The 16,755-nt window shown below is 42.3% G+C and overlaps 2 protein-coding genes across 2 annotated transcripts in view; one reads left to right on the top strand and one right to left on the bottom strand.

Annotated features, from left to right (window-relative positions):
- Positions 1-3,329: 3,329 nt before the first annotated feature.
- On the top strand, positions 3,330-15,735 carry SLC3A1 (solute carrier family 3 member 1). The gene is made up of 10 exons (XM_053937378.1): positions 3,330-3,785; positions 4,502-4,681; positions 5,613-5,767; positions 6,816-6,941; positions 9,064-9,180; positions 9,886-10,010; positions 11,190-11,388; positions 12,145-12,291; positions 14,356-14,472; positions 15,295-15,735. Exons 1-10 carry the CDS (start codon positions 3,389-3,391, stop codon positions 15,733-15,735), a joined length of 2,004 nt encoding a protein of 667 aa, XP_053793353.1. The 5' UTR covers positions 3,330-3,388.
- The window catches only part of PREPL (prolyl endopeptidase like), a 29,187-nt gene continuing 19,129 nt past the window's right edge, over positions 6,698-16,755 (bottom strand). Inside the window, 1 exon segment of the mRNA XM_053937376.1 lies at positions 6,698-7,661. The gene's annotated coding sequence lies outside the window, so the exon portion shown is untranslated.

The following is a 16,755-nucleotide window of genomic DNA, read 5'->3' on the forward strand; positions in this document are numbered from 1 at the left end:
TTAGGGTGCATAATCACCCCTCTGCATGGTTTTTGGCGTAATGTGTGTGGTATTGAGCAACTGGCAAGCTACTTGGCATTTGTAGAGCATCAAACAGTAGATGACTAAGTCAGTCAGTGCATCTAAATAATTATATATAAGAAATACTTGTGAAAATTAACCCCTCCATCTTACAGAAATAACCACGGCAATCTGTGTGGAGATAGCAGCTATTACTGCCCACATACAGATTGGTTTTGTTTCCCTACCTAACCCCAAGGTAAACAGTAACTGGCACAGAATATGAAGTGTTTTCTTTACTACTTAATGCCTTTCAGCGGATTCTGCTAACACAGTTACACTGGCTAGTTACTCCTGCTAAACTGTAAAATAGCTCAGGAGGGAACCATTTCAGAATTACTTGAAAGCAAGCCAGATGCATAAAGCCTGCATACATAAAATATGTTTTAAAAGGAAAAAGTTAAAGCTCAGTGGGAATTGTTGGTGATCTGCCTTTCTAAGATGAAGTTTATGTTATCCCTTTATCAAATAATTTTAAGGCAAGCAACTCCTCAGGATGAGGAGAGGGAAAAAAATAGGTCTGTATTAACAACAAAATACCTGTGTGGTTTTATTTTTAGTCTGTGAGGAAAATCATGCAGGAGACAATAATAGATTCTTGTGTTCGTTCTCCTGGGTCTGTAGTAGTTGATCATCCAGACCTACTTTAAGCTTCTTGGCTGTATATTTTCTCCAAGGTTTCTAGAGGAATTTTTAGGATTTAAGGCGCAGGTGTCTACCCTAAATGTACCTGTGTTCCACTGGTACCTGCTTGCGCTTCAGCTCTTCTCATGGAGCAGGGCGGAGGTGGTGAGAGACGTGACTGCAGTGTGGCTGTGAGCCCGCTCAGCCTGACTCTAGAGACCATGTGTTCACCAGCACTGCCACTTGGTAATTTCCAGCATGGCTTATGTTCTGTTTCAACCTCACAGCGATTGTGTAGCTGGATCTTTGTGTGCCCTGCAGCTAGCGGAGATGGCGCACATGGTTTCACGTGGATTCATCTATCCATGGCCTCTGCCTCCTGCCTGCTGCATTTATCTACCAGAAAACTATAATCCTCCTCTTTTCAGCCAGACTCTTTGCAATTAAGACATGATCTGCCCTACTTAAGGTATAAATAAGCCCTTTAATGTTACTTGGGGATTACATTAGGACACGAGGGGCTCTTTTGAAGGCATGGCTTTGGCACAGCGGGATTCACAGAGCATGTTGCTCCCGCAAGATGCTCGAATAAGGGGAAAGGAATGGATTCCCAATCACACATACAGAGGGCAGTGGCAGCTTCTGACTAGTGAGATACTAAATTGGCCTTTATCAGATGTGAAAGTATGTGTGTCAAGGTTAAGCTACCTGTGTCCTTAGATCAAATAAACCTGTCCATGCAGGCAATAATAATCAGAAAGTTTACTGGCTTAAAGAAAAGAGATGGGGGGGAGCTGAACTACTCACTTGGAACTAGTTTCCCCTTTTTGATTCCAGCAGTACTGGTGGGTGTAATACTCTACACCTGACTGTCCTGAGTCTCCTTGGCTTATGAGACCCATGCATCTGTGGCAGATGACTGTGTTTTGGCCATCATTTGCTCTTGCCTCTGACTTGATTTGCTGTGCTTGGGTGACTGAGGGAGCTTTTGTGTATGCAGGAAGATACTGGCACTTTTAAACCTGAGTTTGTCAGGGGGGAAAGCAAGCTAGGGAGTACCAGGTCTTGAGATGTATTTCATGCAGTCTTAAAAAATTTCTGTATTTGCACATTTTCTACTTTCATTACAAGTTAAGATGTTGAAATGAAACAATTGGAGTAAGGAGTCACTGGCATTGTGTCAAATACAAGTGTACGCCCTGAGTGCACAGTGTCTGTCTGGAAACTTTTACAACTTACTGATATGATGATGTTAAGACTGTAGAGTCATTAAATGGGAGTGAACCAGTGTTAAATAATTTCCCATTTCTGGATCTCCTGGCAATACTGAATTACAGGACTGACACTTCAGCTGTTATCTCGGATGCTCCCGCAGCTGCCTGACACTGCACAGGCTGAGGTTGCTGCCAGGCACTGCTGTTAGGAAGAGGAAGGATTAAATCTGTCAGCATCAAATACCTGTTCTTAGCTCAGCTACTGAAGAAATGACACTTTTTTGAGTCATTTGAATATTGCATGCTGGACTTTTTACAGTCCATAGCTTATAAATTTCTTCCATGGCTTGAGGTAAACATAATAAACACTTCTTTTGAGTCACAACCCAACCTTGTCTCCACTGCACTGTCCAAGAGTTTCCTTAGGACCCTTACCCTATGGTCAGAGGTAGGAGTTAACTTTTACAGGTGATAAGGCAGCTCCTTGGCAAATCTGTATTGCTTTGTGTGTCCTTTGGTATGCTGGGCAGGGGCACTGGTGGAAAGGGATGTCTGGATGCTGACTTCAGGCACTTGGGGCTTAGGGCACACAGATGTGTACAGATGTGCATGTTTGTGCAGACTTTGGGCAATGCTTTTTCCTGCCTAGAATAGTAGAAAAGGGGGAAAGAGGGAGAAGGGAAAGGTTCTTATAAGCATTTCTTATTCCCCCCCCCCTTTTTTTCCTTTTTTTTTCCCTCTTTTTTATTTTTTCTTTTAATGGGGGGATGGATTTTAATAGTTGGCAGTGGGTTTTTCTCTTGAGTCTTGCTTGTGCCTGTGCAGAGCTATCCTGTCATGCCCCGGGGCTGGCTCTGGGTGTAGGAGTCCACCCCACGTTCCCCGCTGTGAGTCGCAGGATCGGTATGTACCACAGCAGCAGTTAGTGCTTAGGAGTTGGGGGTGGACTGGAGCAGGTGAGTTAAACTGTGAAAAACATGCACAACCAGCCTTTGACTCTTTTCTTAGTCTATGTTGTTGCATTTGGGCCACTGGTTGCCAACACTTCATTCTCTTGCTGTCCGGATTTAAATTACCCATATTCAGACTGCTTCAGGCAGGGGAGGCTATGACCAGTCTGGAAAGCTGCATATTTACTAGATCTGATAGTGGCAAAACCTGAATTTCCCCCTGCTGTCAAAGGGAAGAGCAAGGGTAAACGTAACTGTGCTCAGCTGGTACCAACAATAGGCTTTACTTCCCAGGAGGACTGCCCTTTCTTGTAGCATATTGTTATCTTGCTAAAGATGCTGAATATTATGCAGAACATCATGAGCACTTTGCCCTTTTTGTCCCTTTTTGAACTTTGACTAGTTAGTCAGGATTGATTATCAACCCAGAATACCTAATTGCACTGCTTCTCATTTCACTGAACAAAGGTGCTGTGGCCAGAGTCTCCAGGACAAGAACTGTCAAGTAAAACAGTTGAGGTGGAAGCTAGGAGCTTACCTATGGAGCTGAGTGAGAAGGGAGGTGTGCAGAACAATGGATTTGTTCAAAATGAGGATTTTGAGGACAAGGAAACAGACACCAGTAGCCAAGAAGAAATGCCAAAAAGGTGCAGTGTTGATGTGGACCCAGTGGCTGTGGAGGAGACAGTGTTGAAGCCTTATGCTGGGATGCCGAAGGAGGTCTTGCTGCAGTTCTCCAGCCAAGCCCGCTACAGAGTCACCAGGGAGATCCTCTTCTGGCTCGTAATTGCTGGTTCCGTTGTGCTTGTGTGCGCTACGATTGCCATCATTGCTCTCTCTCCAAGGTGCCTTGACTGGTGGCAGGCTAGCCCTATTTATCAGATCTATCCTCGCTCCTTCAAGGACAGCAACATGGATGGGAATGGGGATCTGAAAGGTGGGTCAGTTTTCATTCTTGCCATGTAACAGTTGTGTGTGTATGAGTATATAAAAAGCAAAACCAGTGGAAAAGTACAGTCCAATAGACAAAGCCAGCCTAATGGAGAGAACTAAGAGAAGTTGTCAGGCAATGTTAATAGCAACTCACATTGTTGTGAATAAATCCAGGAGCTGCTTGCTCAAGTTAAGTTTAAGTTAGAAAGTTGGAATTAGAAAGGAAGTTGAGAGATGGTGCTGAGAACAAGCAGCAGCACAGCTGCTACCAGAGTCAGATACCTCCACAAAACTGAGTCCAGTCAGGAGGATGAGTGGTGCTGAGCACCTGGTCATGTTTGGTGGCTGCTCTTCCTAAGGAAAACTAAAACTGACAAAGAGGGGAGAAAGATGTGCTACTTCTTGTTTTTTCATGGTCTAGGTGTTATCAGCTGGTAAAAATGCGTGGAGATGGGGTGCCTGATAGCAAGGAAGCAATGCCACTTACCAGTAGCTGAGCTGAGACTGCCCTTATAGAAAGGGAAGGCTCAACACCAAAATGGACAATGCATTTCTAAACAAGAAGTGATAGCCACACTGTACAGTACTGGCAGGTAAAGGGCAGAAAGTGTTTCTGTAGTTGCATACTCTACTAACATGTCAGGAAGATAAAGGGACCTGTGTACAAACAAAAATATTCTGTCATTTCTGAACAGATGATGTCCTTTTCTTTTTAAATAGGTATCCAAGAAAAACTGGACCATATTACATATTTGAATATAAAAACCATCTGGATCACCTCTTTCTTTAAGTCCCCTTTAAAAGACCTTGGCTATGGAGCTGAAGACTTCTATGACATTGATCCCATTTTTGGATCAATGACAGATTTTGAGAATCTGATTGCAGCCATACATGACAAAGGTAAGCTGCACCTCCAAGCAAAGTAACTGTTAAAAAGATAGACCTTATAGGGACTTCAGTTTGTGCACCTGGCAGTCCCCCCATGGTGCCATTGAGCAGGAACAGATAGAGGTGGCAGCAAAGTACAAGGCAGCTCCACAGCAACTAGAGCTCCGTGATTGCCATCTCCTGCCCTTTCGCTCTGGGGCAGTGCTGAAAGCGGGAGAGAGGGCACAGGGAGCTACAGCAACAGCACAGGGTGGCTGCATGTCCTCTGCAAGGAGGATGTTTGTGTGTGGTGGGCTGGCACCCATCCATGCTCCCTGAGGCCTGTCTTATGGGCATTGGAAGGCTGGGATCAAGCTGAGGTGCAGTTCTGTGTGACTGAACATGAGGGAACACACACTTCTTTCCTGCCCTTGCACCCTTGCTTTGATGAGTTTATGCCTCAGACCAAATGTTTGCTCAGGAGTTTCTTCTTAAAGCTGCTGAGCTGAACAGAAGATGGTTTGCGAGTCTAAAAGGTTTCAATAAAATGTCTGTTCTTTAGGAGGGTGATGAAGAATATGTGATCACTGTTGCTAGACTGGTGAAGTGCCTTTCTCACCTGGGAGGTATGAGACAGATGTTGAAGTCAGAGTTAGTGAAAGTGGTTCATAACAGCAGAAGTCTGTTTTGATTGTTCTCTTCACCCTTCTTTCCCTCCCAGGCTGTGTTCCAGCTACTTGCAAACACCAGTCAGGTCTAACTGTTTTGGTAGTCTGGTACTTTTTGTGGGGTTTTTATGCCCCTCTCCTTCACCAGACCTCTGGCATGGAAGAAGCCCAAATACCTCTGATACTGCATTTGGAACAAATATGAATGTTGTCTTAAAAAGCTAAATGTAATGTTGTAGTCTGGGGAGGGAAAGCAGGGCTGATGGTTTTTTAATGTTTTTGTTTTTATTTTTAAGGGCTAAAGGTGATTATGGATTTAATACCAAACCACACAAGCGACAAACACCGGTGGTTTCAGCTGAGCCGCAATCGGACTGGGAAGTACACGGACTACTACATCTGGCAGGACTGCAGGCAGGCTGCTGGCTCAGTCGTCCCTCCCAACAACTGGGTAAACACAGGAAGGGACACACACACATCCCAAGCTGGATGCCACAGAGCAAAAGCAGCTGTAACATGATTGTCCCAGTGTACATGGGGTTTTAAGTGACTGGTGAGAGGTACAAACTGATGTTATTACATGTGTTAGTGCAGATTAAGATTTAAACCAGGTTGGGGGAATCACTCGAAAAGCTCCTACTTCAAGTGGAGTTCTAAAAATTACCTTTGTTTCTTCACTTCAGTGTTAAATCTTTGTTCATTAAACAAACACACACACACACACAAAAAAAGTTGTGCACAAATGGTTCACACATGCCCCCTTTTGTGTGTGGGTGTTTTGTTCTAGAAACTGCATGTCAGGTACTCTGAAATCATAGTTGGTGGGGAAGGAAACAAAACAATATGATCTTGGCTTTTTTCCTTTTTTCTGGAAAGTGATCAGGCCAGAAAGCATGTTGCCTATTTCAAATATACTTATTTTAGATTAGAACCAGTGGGTGCATGATTGGGAACTTGTATATTCTAAAAACTCCAGGTGGAATTAATACTTTGTATCAATTTGTATAATTTCTCTTTAATCTTAAGAGTCTTAAGAACTATCTTGTGGAATATTTCATTAGAGAGATGGTGATAAAGTTTAACATTTTTAACTTGCTGACTGTTGTTGGCCTTTCAAATGGATAATACTAAATTGCAGAAAGCTCTAAGTTAACTAAAGCTATTTAATAAGTTTTAGGAGAAGTCATTCCAAAATAAGTGTTCCCACCCATGTTTTCCCCTCTATTCCAGATAATTCCCAATGAAAGTTAATAAAAAATCTTCAAAATCTACAATACTGAGCAAGAAATACATGTGGCAAAGCACAACTAAAGGGAGAGCAACTAGTGGCAAAAAGGCATGAAAATCATGAGTACCAAAATCTGTTCAAAATGTAGTCCACTGATTAGGCATTTTGTGCTTTATTTTATGCTTGTAATGCCCCACATTTTAATGTATGCATAGGAGGGAATGTTTGTTAAGTTAGTAGATCTGATTGTCTCTCTCCCTTGGCTGAGCAGGTGAGTGTCTTTGGGAATTCCAGCTGGCAGTTTGACGACCTGAGAAAGCAATGTTATTTCCATCAGTTTGGGAAGGAACAGCCAGACTTAAATTTTCGCAACCCTGCTGTCCAACAAGAAATCCGTGTAAGTATGAAACCCACTGGTGCTAAGCCAACAGCAAAGCAGCTCTTGCACTGAAGCCTGTGTAGAACGTCAAATGCAGAGAAGTTTTTTATCTTTGTTGATACAAAGAGTCGTTGATTAGCCAGTCAAATGGAGGGATGGCACCTTGTTTATTAGAGAGAGGTTTGCATTTTTGGGAAAGCAGAGGCAATGCTGATTTGAATTACAAGGTATGCCTGGGCTTGTTGATAAGGAGGAGATAGTGAGTTTCGATCTGTCCATGTGTCTGATGACTTTCCAGGAGGAAAATGATTGTTTTCACAGTGAGAGTGGTGGTGATGGTGCTGCTCCGATGGAATCTCCTTCCTGTCTGCACTGTTTCCTAGCAGACAGTGTGGAATTCATTAAAATATGGGGATGTAGACCTGAATATGGGGAGCCTAACAGCTGCTGCTTCTTTTTCCCCTTTCTCTAAGTTATGCCTCAGCAGGTAGTACAGCTACTTCATGTGTTTAATTGAATCCGTGTTTGCCACTTTGTTCTGTTGAATTGTGGTGCATTTCTTGGGCGCTGGTCTTCACAGCTGCTCAGCCTTCCTGGGATGGTCTCTGTGGGGCCTCTCCTCTCACCATGTGGGTACTGCATGAGCTTGAAGAAACAAAACGCTTCTGGTCACACCTTTTACCTCAAGCACGCAATGAGAATTACTGAAACGCCAGTAGCAAAGAGATGCTGCATTTCCTATGCAAAAAAAAAAAAAAAAAAAAAACCAAAAAAAAAAAAACCATGAAAGCTAGGAAGTTTGTCCTGGTAACTCCAACCTTTGGTAAATGTGTATGAACATCATGTTAAAGAATAATTTTTATCTACTATTTTAATTCAAAATCCTGTTCGAGAAGGTTAGGAGGATTGAGCAGGAAGCAAATGGACTCCTGCAGAGAAGCTCAAGTCTTTGGTTCAGCAGCACAAGGGCACCCAAGAACAGCCAAACTCAGCAACCAGCACGTTGTGGCTTTCATGTGTAAATAGATGTAGATTGGTGCCGGTGAGAACCACATCAGTGCTTGATGTTTGCATAAGCACCTGATAGCCGGGTTTGCTTTTGTGCTGAGCACAGGTATAAGCATGAGCGTTTTTGGGTACATTCAGTATTGGACAGACACCACATTGACAGCTGCTGCTTGCAGAATGGAGCTACGAAAAAGTGCAGCTCAGTGAGGCCATCTTTATTTGCCAAACAAAAATCTGTATAGCTTAAGAGTGTACTAATTCTACTCCAGCTTTTTCAGATAAGTGTACTCAATATGTTTTAAAAAGGCAAGTCAATAGACTTTAAAATATATATATAAAAAACTGGTTTTTTCCTCAGACGAAGACAAGTATCACAACTAAAAGGACATTTGCAGAAACCACTCAAGAGGAACTGAACTTTGGAATTTTCTGTTAAAACTGGGGCAATTAAAACTGTAGTAATATAGTTAGTGAAGTAGGATATAATTTTACTAATAGTGACTAACATTGGAATTTGATCATGAAATTTCAAATCAATAGCACTTGTAATTGTTGGATGATAATTTCTTATGTTCCTGTGAATCAACAAATAAGTCGGAAAAAAAAATTTAAAAATTACATCAGTCAAATAAGAGAGAACAAATATTTTAAGAGCTCTATTGTGTAAAAGAAAATTGGTGGCACAAGGCTTGTGCAGAACAACATATTCCTGCATATTTGAATCAATGTGTTCTAATTGTGTGCAGCCATGACATGAGTGTTCATCAACATCACTTAGCATGAGCCCAGTTGTGTTGATGGATGAGATTAGAAACTGCTTTTAGTGAATCATGACCTTACTTTGGGCTCCTGAATTACAGGAGAAGTTAGAGACCAGTCTTTTATTTTTTTGTAGGAATGAAATAGTAAGACATACTTTATTTAGCTATTAATTTGACCTTAGATCAACATGATTCACTTTAGCTTCTAGAAAAATTCAAAATACAAATCAAAAAATGAATTAACACCTCCTTAAATGTATTAACACCTAAATGTATTAACACCTCCTTACAAGTTTAGTTTTCTTTTTAAGAGTATACTATTTTAAATGGGGTAGACTTACTCAGGCTTTTCAATTTTTGCTTTTATCTAGGATATTATCAAATTTTGGCTTGGCAAAGGAGTTGATGGATTTAGTTTTGGCACTGTTAAATTTCTCTTAGAAGCAACACATCTCCGGGATGAGCCTCCAGTGAACAAGTCTCAAAATGTAATGTTTATGTAATGTAATGTTGATGTCTTTGCTTTCCTTCCTGCATTTCCTATGGAGACAAGAGTGCCTGCTTTGACTCTTTTGGGTCTTAATTGTGGCTGTAGGAAAATCAGGTCAGCCTTGGAAGGTGGGTGGGTCCCGGGCACTCTGCACAAAGAGCACTCACCACAGAAGCCCCAGTAAGAGCTGAAGCGTAACTAAGAAAACACTGATGTAGGCCATGTGTCACAATGAGAGGTGACCAGACACGTTCACTGTTTATGTGACTTGCTTTTGCTCTGATAGTGAACTTCGTGATGTTGCCAGGTAGTACCAGCACCAAGTCACTGTTCTCCTGTGGATCTGGGGGTCACAGACAGCTGGCGAGCTCAAGGTGGTGATGGTGTTGTGTTACTGTATCAAGGCACTGTCCATCTTTCCGGCCTGGTCTGAGGCCACAGCTCATGCTCCAGATGGGCTCTCTTGGTTAGTGCTGTGGGTGGGCTTTCCCTACTGAAGGATGGGATCCAAAATTATCAGTCCTCTGCTACTCCACAGATCGTCAAGTGCAGTTCAGCTCTGTGCTGTTAGTGTTAGCATGCTGAACTCATTTCAGTAAAAATTAATGAACTGGTGCACTCAGGCAAGAATGGGGAGAATTTGGAGGACTCTGAAACCTAAAACATTGGTGAACTAATGTGAATTACTATACCCTGCTTTAAGGAGAGTATCACAGCCTATTCCCAGCTCCACCATGACTACACCACCACGCAAGTTGGTTTGCATGACATCATCCGCAGCTTCCGTCACACCATGAATGAGTTCAGCAGAGAGCCTGGCAGATACAGGTAACCAGCACAGCTGGCCAGTTTTTTTTCTAATATTCATCTCCCTCTTGCTAGCAAGAAAATGTTCTTTTACTAACATAATACGTCACAGAAATGCAAATCCTCCAGTGCAGATAGCAGTGCATAGGCTGCACTGTCACCTCCCCAGTGTATGCAGAAAGGAATTCGCCCTGTTAGCTCTGCTCCATCTATGGACTGTATAAAGGTAAGCAGAAAAGGAAAACATTCTAATCACAGAGATACTAATTTATCAACCCTGTGCCTGATACATTCTTTAACTTTAATAGTGCAGTTCAAGTGAGACACACAGTCAGAGAGTGTTAAAATCACAGAACGGTTGAATTTGGAAAGGACCTCCTGAAATTCTCTGGTCCAAATCCCCTGCTTTTTAGGGCCACCTGGAGCCAGTTGTCTAGGAACTTGTCCGGATAGCCTTTGAACATTTCCAGTAATGGAGACTCTACAACCTCCCTGGAAAACCAGTGCCAGAGCTCAGTCACCCTGATTGGTGGGAGTTTCCAGATGTTCATAGGGAAACACCTGTCCTGTGTTTCAGTTTGTGCCCATTGCCTCTGGCCCTGGCACTGGGCACCACTGAAAAGAGCCTGGCTCTGTCACCTTTGAACCCTCCCTTCAATACATGGATGAGATCCCGGAGGCGTCCCTTCCCCAGGCTAAACAGCCCCACCTCGCAGCCTTTCCTCCTGGGAGAGATGTTTCAGTCCCTAATGGCCTTAGTGGCAGACTAAAGGGGAAGGATTACTGCCCTCACTTCTGGCAGCACTCCTCCTAATGCAGCCCAGGATGCCATGAGCCGCCTGTAGGGGCACATTGATGGCTCATGGTCAACTTGGGGGACCCCCAGGTCCTCTTCTGTGAAGCATGGAAATTGCTGGAATGGAGTGTGTGGACATGGATTCAGAAAGATAAAACCTCAGTCAGACACTTTAGCCTTGTGTTGACTTCTGTAGATTTTTCTCCAGCAATTTCCAAGAAGTACTTATTCTCCTTGATTCCTTGTCTGCCTTACAAAATACAATTTCTCTGTATTAATCTTTTTTTAATGGGGAGGGGGAAGTGACCATAATTCTTTATGCTGTGTCCAACCATTTCTAGCTTTATTCTGTTCCGTGTAACCAAAAATGAGCCAAAAAAAGCTATTTGTGTACTTCTTTGTAGATTTATGGGTTCTGATGATGATGAAAAGGAAGACATTGAAGCAACAATGATGTATTATGGAACGACTTTTATCCAAGAAGCAGATTTTCCCTTCAACTTCAACCTAATTAACATGAAAGATCTATCTGGCAACAGTATTTTTGAAGCTGTCAACTCATGGATGAAAAACATGCCTGCAGGAAAATGGCCAAACTGGGCAGTAAGAGTTCTAGACTAACTCTCCTAGGAAGGGCTTGTTCCTGTAGGTGACAGAAACCACACACACACACACACACACACACACACACACACACACGATCTCAGTGGGATCAGCAGCAGCCTGGGCCCATGGCTGAGCTATAATTGCTGTCCTTGTGAAAACTCTCAGCTGCTGTCGTTGGAGTCCTTGGCCTTCAGTAACAGTTCCACTCCCCTTGCAAGGATGACAGAAGAGAATTTATGATCATGCCTCTCCCTCAGTGTCTCCAGTGGCTAAATCACCAGTGAGAATGGAATTGGGATAATTATCTTTGACCATAAACTGACTCACTGCAATGGATTCTGGAACCCGCCTGGGGCCAGGGCAGAGAAGAGCAGGCAGTGGAGGGCAGTTAGCTTAAAACATTGCTTCTCTTTTTCCTAGGAAGCATGTTCAGAATGTGCAAAGGATCTTTTCAAAGGAAGCAGAGCAATCCTCACACAGCAGAAAAAATAGCAGAGAACTGTAAGCAGGGAGAGTTGTTGTTTGTCATCTCTTCCTCACTTCTGCGTCATGTGCTGCTGGCAGGACTTTTGCGTGTTAATTTTTTTGGGGCAGAAGTTTGTAATGGCATCAAGATAAAGATAATGGACCTCACAGCCATGGAAGGGAAAGAAAAAAACCCAAAACATTTACTACTTTGTTAAATTAGTTAATCAATTTCACATGTGCATGAAATTTTATAATGTATGTTTAACAGAATGATGTTTTCTTCAGGTTGGAAGCCCTAACACTGCTCGGATTTCAACTCGGATTGGGAAGGAGTACATCAATGTCATGAACATGCTGCTTTTAACCCTCCCTGGCACTCCTGTCACTTACTATGGTGAAGAAATAGGCATGGAAAACATTGTATCAGAAAATGTAAGTGAAGAGCATGTAAACTCTGGTCCTGTTGTTGTTTAGTTCCAAGTAACAGAACATTCAAAAACACAAGAACTTTTGTTTTGCTAACCAAACCCAGTCTTTCTCACTGCTTAAATGGTTTTCCATGTTCCTCATGGCAAACCTCTGTACAGCATGTGGAAATGGCCAGGCCAGAGACCAGAACCAAGGCCTTGATTGTGTGTCTGAACTGCTAGACTTCAGTTATGGATGCTGATTTCTGTCTTTCTCTGGATCAGTCTTGCGTGGTTTCCAGCAGTGTTGCTTCAGCAGAAAGGACAGCAAGTGCCAGTATGGCGCCTGGCCAGGGGTAAGGAAAGGTGTGCTGCAGACATATGAGGGAAGATAACTGAGCCATCTCCTTCCTCCCATGGAAGTGGGACTGACATCATTATGCCAGAGTTCATTATTTCGTAGCTGTTATTTAAAGGAAGTCACGGTTCTGATTCTGTCCAAGCCACAGCTGTAATGAGTGTGCCCAAGCTCAGAAAAAGGAATCTGCACGAAGGGGAGGCTGCCTGGTGGCAAGCAGAAGTGCCTTTTGGTCATTGTGCATAGTCTGTCCCAAAATGGAACAGCTCATCTCTGCCTCTCCTGACCATATTTGAGCATCATAAGAACATTGTCCTGTGGCAGATGCTGCTTTCCCTGTGAAAAGCCTCTGTTAGGGAATAAGGCAGCTGCTGGCAATACTAGAAATGGCACTGGCTAGCTTTGTATCAAAGGGAAAGAGGTACTTGAAGCACAGGATCACCTCTAGATTTGTCTGATTCAGATGTGAGGAAGTGATTCTCTGATTTAAAAGAAAATCTCATTTCCTTGGAGAAAACTCTAGGTCAAAGTATCTCCTGCATTTTCTTGCTGCTGCTGATTATTGCTGACAGAGTGATTCTCTTAAGAAAAGTGGCTCACCCTGAGCTCCTCAGGGTTCACTCTCTTTTAGTGGCTACCCTGTGGCTCAGGGCTTTGGAACAAATGCAAACCCACCCTTCACTCAGGCTGGAGAGGAAGGTTCCCTGATTAATGGGTGTCTTAGGAAAATGGAGAGTATTTGCTCAGGATGATATAGGCTTTAGTCCCAGCATTTCAAACACTTCAGGAGACACTGAAAGAGGTAAAGATGAGAGGTAGTGTTACCAGTGTTGAAAACTTAGGATTTTTTTCCCCTGCTTTTCAGAATATGCTAAAAAGGAGAAACCCATTATTTATAATGTCACAAAGCAAAGTGACAATTTCTTTTGTTAGGCTGCTGCTCTGACAGATTGTATTGAAAAGTGTCCTTTATATGAAAAACAGTTTTCATGGAAAACAAACACTCAAAGTATGTGCAAAATATTTTATGCCCTCTTATATCATTAAATTTAAGTGTCAGATCTTTTGGCAGCTTTTCAGTAAAAATGAGGAAGCTTTTTCAGGATTGTGAATTCTTCAAAATGAGAACTTCAGACTCTTTTTACATCAACACTTTTTAATCAGCTAAAAGCCAGTTTTCAATAGTTTTGCACTTGGAAATAATAATTTTTACCTTTCTAACACAAACAATCCTGTCAAAATTGTACCCCTTGCAAATGTAAGCTTGAAGAGTTCTGGGGTGAAAAGTGCAATACTTAGAAAATAACAGACACTGAACAGCAGTTGTTGTCTACTGTTATTTTAACGTCTCTTCTAAGGACTCATTACCTCACATATTCACTCTCCGCATGTCTAGATATTTATCAGAATATCCTGGCTGTTATCAGTAAACTTTTATCCAACCACCTGTTGCAAAGGATAACAACTCTAGTAAGAGTCATCGTCAAATTCTAGTAGAATTTGGGAATTCCACATTTTACCTAGCAATGCTCTGAGATGATCCCCTCCCCTCCATTTCAGGAACTGTCTTGGTTCTCATTTTCTCCTTAGATTTGGACCACAATTACATCCTCATTATTTTTAACTTAAACCAAAGAAAGCAATACTGAAAGGGAGATAATTTGGGAGCTGTGAGAACATGCTATTCAAAGAGTAATTTTTAATATGGTAATCACCACTTTTATTTTCTAGGCAACCCTCACAGAGAAATCCCCCATGCAGTGGGATGGAGAAGTCAATGCTGGTTTTACTGAAGGCAACAGCAGCTGGTTACCTGTTAATGCCAACTACCAAAGTGTAAATGTGGAAGTAGGTATCTACATGTGTAACAAACTAATGGTCTCAAAATATTTTAATGTATCTATTTTGCTCTGGCTTCCTTTTAGTAGTGAGCATTGGTAGCAGGAACAAACTCAAGGGAAAAAAAAGCACTGAATCCTCGTAAGTTTTATTAGAAAAGGAAATCCTTGCACAACAAGGAGCCTCCTTCATCTATATTCATTTAAGCAGAGCAACTACAATTATGATGTTGATGTCGCAATTTGGCTCTTTAACATCCTTTTAATCCTTTTGATATTAAACTGAAAACTGGTCTCTTTTCCCCCATTTCTGTTGCTATAAAAAGCACTGGCTTTGTAACAAGAATTTGATATAGACTGAGTCTAACATAAGTAGAGCAGTGAATCAAACAGATTTTGCTGACCTACACTGCTGACCAAAATTCAAGGCAGAAAAAAAAATCTAAGACAGCAAAAATATAAAATGTGGAATAAATCCTGTGACTGCAGTAGACTGGACTCAATGAAAAATATTCAGTGTCAAGCTTTGAATAGCTGTGGCTTTCTCCTAAATCAACAGTACTGAAAGGAAGCTGTGGGAGGAAGCAATTGCATTAGTGCTGGGGAACTGCTATGCTTAATAAACTCTGTGTCTGCCACTCCACACGTGCCAAGGAAGTGCACGAGAAAAAGCAGATTTTCAGTGAAATTTGGAGACAGATTTGAAGAGGGATAATTGTCAGCACGGAATTCTGATAGGTGCGTTCTCAGCAGCCTGGGTGGGTGTGAGAAGGGAGCTGTATTTCCTCCCTGCAGAGCCAAGAACTGACCCTGTTGGTGCTGACTGTTGCAGATCCAAAGCACCTGGTCCAACTCAACCCTGAGTTTGTACCGAGCGCTGACCTTGCTGCGGAACAATGAGCTCCCCATGAATCGAGGGTGGATGTGCCACGTCTGGAATGACAGTAACGTGTTTGTCTATGTGAGGGAGCTGGACGGGTTAGACAGAGTCTTCATGATGGTGCTCAACTTCGGCCAGAAGTCAACAACAGACCTGCAGGCTGTAGCTCCTCACCTTCCCTCTGAAGCTGTAATAAGACTCAGTACTCATTTTAGCAATGCTGGTAAAGTGGTCAATACCAAACTAATTAAAACTGAAATGGGAGAAGGCCTTGTCCTTGAATATAAAACAGCAAAGCCTGTTCATACTATGGAAGCTTTTCAAGGGAAGTGTTTTGTGGCAGAAAAAGCTTGTTATTCCAAGGCCCTCAATTTACTCTACATGAACTGTTAAGTAGAGGAGTAGAATACCCATGCTTTCATGTTAATTTAGAAGATATTAGCTTCAGGGAATTGCTAAAAATACTCTGTTTTCTTCGGCTTTTAAAACATTATTTGTGTACAAAATAAATGTCCTGAAAAATCAGATACATAATTGTCTTGTATCTGTATTTGTGATGAAAAGGAAAAAGAATGGTATAAGTTCCCCCTTAGGATCTGTGGAGAAGAAAAGTAAACCTGTTCTAAAAACTGTCCTGTTTAAGCATGTATTTTTGGGAGGAGAGGGAACAGTTGCTTTCCGGGTGGTGACCCGGGAGGTTGCTGGTCTGTAAGTGCTCCTGTGGAATCCCAAGCCTGTGGCAGTTCACTGTAACTTTGCAGAAGTCTGCAGATTTGTAAAACTTATTCCAAAGGGGTGGCCCTATATTTGCTAAAACAGGTGAACACAAGCAAGACTAGTGTATATTGTGATGTTTTACCTCTTCTCTCAAGTCTAACTCTGATTATCCTCAAAGTTAGGAAGAAAAAGAACAAAATGTAGCTAATATCTAATTCCACACTCATAACTGCATTTCTAGTTGATTCTCCCCCTCCTTGCTGAGTTAGAATATGTTTGCATTCTCTTATTTCTTTTCCTGCCCTAAGGCTGAGGTGAGGGGTGTGTACTTTAGTTCAGAGGAAGCAGCGGAATCAACCCTACTGAATGTCACACGTGTACACGTGCCCTGCACTGCAGCATTTGCTGCACCTGCAGTGCTTGATGTGTGCCTAGGTGTGCACCATACATTTCTTTTAACAAGCAATGCACAGCAAATTTGTGCCTTGCTCAGAGGGCAGCTAAGCTATGAATTGGGCTGCTTTAGTGTTTTATTCTTTTTGTTTTATCCTCTGGAGATACTCTGGTATCTTTTGACACACCAATCTTGTCCTCCTGAGGGACTTTGGCACCTCCTTCTTAAGATTACCATGCTAGGTAAGGTAACTGCAAGATTTTTCATGTATTCAGATCAGAGTTCTAAAACTCTGGTTTAGA

This window comes from Vidua chalybeata, chromosome 3 (genome assembly GCF_026979565.1).
Source record: "Vidua chalybeata isolate OUT-0048 chromosome 3, bVidCha1 merged haplotype, whole genome shotgun sequence".
Classification (NCBI taxonomy): domain Eukaryota; kingdom Metazoa; phylum Chordata; class Aves; order Passeriformes; family Viduidae; genus Vidua; species Vidua chalybeata.